The sequence below is a fragment of the Monomorium pharaonis genome, chromosome 1 (genome assembly GCF_013373865.1).
Source record: "Monomorium pharaonis isolate MP-MQ-018 chromosome 1, ASM1337386v2, whole genome shotgun sequence".
NCBI lineage: Eukaryota > Metazoa > Arthropoda > Insecta > Hymenoptera > Formicidae > Monomorium > Monomorium pharaonis.
In genome coordinates this window covers 28578149-28580281 of record NC_050467.1, presented here as the reverse complement: position 1 = coordinate 28580281, position 2133 = coordinate 28578149, and the positions used below count along the sequence as shown (strand labels likewise).

Genomic DNA, 2133 nt, shown 5'->3' with positions numbered 1-2133 from the left:
AAAATATTTATAAAGTTTCTTATTGAATGTTTTCTAGCGAGTTACACAAATGACACAGTGTAAAACAGTGAATTATTTTATTCTTGTTGTCTTACAGAATGAACAAGAATGAAGTAATTTACTATGTTATATTGTGTTAATAGCTGTAATTTGTTAGAAATCACCTATCCCTTATTTTTTATTTTCTATTTTTTTAGACTGTTGCCACAAACATTTGAATTTGTTTTGGGAGAAATTGCAGAAAGACTACAGAGAATTGCAAGTGGTAATCAAATGATACCACCAGAGAAACAACTTTTAATTGCTTTGTGGCGTATGGCTACACCAGATTCTTACAGGTATAAATAATTATATTGATATTACTAATAAATTTTATTGTTAAATTAGTAATTTAATAATAAATATTACTATTAAATTAGTAATTTTTAAATTTATAATTAAATTATGATCTCTTTCCACATGCACAAGCTTATGAATTAATCAATTTATTTTAGGTCAATACTAAATTTGGTGTAGAAAAAGCTACTGCTATAAGAGCAGTACGACGAGTAACAAAAATATTATGTCATCTTGCACCAAAATTTATACAGTGGCCAAAAGAAACAAGGGCGATAGAAATAATGCAAGGTTTTGGTGTTTTTCCGCGAACTATTGGAGCGATTGATGGCACGCATATCAATGCTGCTCCTAAAGAAAATCCCGAGGCTTACATAAATAGGAAAGGCCGTTATTCTATCCAAGCACAGGTTTTTAATTTTTTATTTTTGTTTAATTTATTTTTTTATTCTTTTAATTCTAAAAGAATATTTACATAAATTGCAATTATTAATGTATTATATTATTTGATTTGGTTAATTATGTATGGCAACGAAGAAAATTGATTAGTTCATAAGTTTGTGCATAAGGAAAAAGATCAATCAATTTTCTTATGCATACGTTAATGCACTTATGCAAGTTTGTCTGAATATATTCTAAAGGCGCATCTTCTTTACGGCACATAATATATTCTAAAGGCGCATCTTCTTTACATAATGCTTTATTCAGACTGTTTGCAAGGTTTTGTGCAACAAATTGGTAGACGGAATGATAATCATTTTGTCTGCCAATTTACTAGTACACTACGCGTCAACGATTTATTCCATTCTCTTAGCGAGTTTATATAGGATATGTTACATATTCTATGTAAATTCGCTAGGGGAATGGAACAAACTGTTGACGCGCAGTGTACAGGAACCTGTAAACAATTCAGCGAGAAAAAAAGCATCGTGTGTCATAGGCATAATATAAATTATTAATAATTTTTGTTTGCAGGTAGTTTGTGATCATAAGCGTCTCTTTACACATGTGTATGTAGGGAACGTAGGTTCTGTACATGATGCACGTGTTTAGATTATCAGGCTTGCAAAACTACATTTCAGACCCGGCAAAATTTCCTTGCGAAAGCCATTTAATAGGAGACGCTGCGTATCCCCTTTCAAAACGGTTAATAGTGCCATACACCGACAACGGGCATCTCACACAACGTCAAAAAAATTATAATTTTTGTCTTTCGTCTTCTCGTATGACTATTGAAAGAGCTATTGGCTTGCTGAAGGGACGCTGGAGAAGCCTCCTTCATCATTTAGCTATGGGATCTGTCGAGCACATTCCTTATCATTTTCTCGCATGTTGTGTGCTACACAACATATGTTTGATAAGAAATGATGATCTAGAGATAATAATAAATAATGAGGAACCAGCATATCCTTTACAATTAGAAATGGGAGGACACAATAGAGGTGAAGCAGAGGCAAAAAGAGATTTAATATGTCACACTCTTCGTATGAGAGATGTATAATATGCACACACACACACACACACACGCACGCACGCACGCACACACACACACACGCACACACACACACACACACACACACACACACACACACACACACACTCACACACGCACGCACGCACGCACACACACACACACACACACACACACACACACACACACACACACACATATATATATACACACATATACCAGGTCTGTAACTTTAAAATGCGGGTTTTTTTAATAAAAATACGCAATAATTTAGAAAAAATGGAAAAATATATTTTATTCAAAATATCGGCCCTCGCTTTCTACAC

At 33.6% G+C, this 2133-nt stretch overlaps 1 protein-coding gene across 1 annotated transcript; it reads left to right on the top strand.

Moving 5' to 3' along the window:
• Window positions 1-821: 821 nt before the first annotated feature.
• LOC105837284 (protein ALP1-like) lies at window positions 822-1837 on the top strand. The gene has a single exon (XM_036290289.1). It carries the CDS (start codon window positions 1373-1375, stop codon window positions 1835-1837), a length of 465 nt encoding a protein of 154 aa, XP_036146182.1. The 5' UTR covers window positions 822-1372.
• The last annotated feature ends 296 nt before the right edge of the window (window positions 1838-2133 follow it).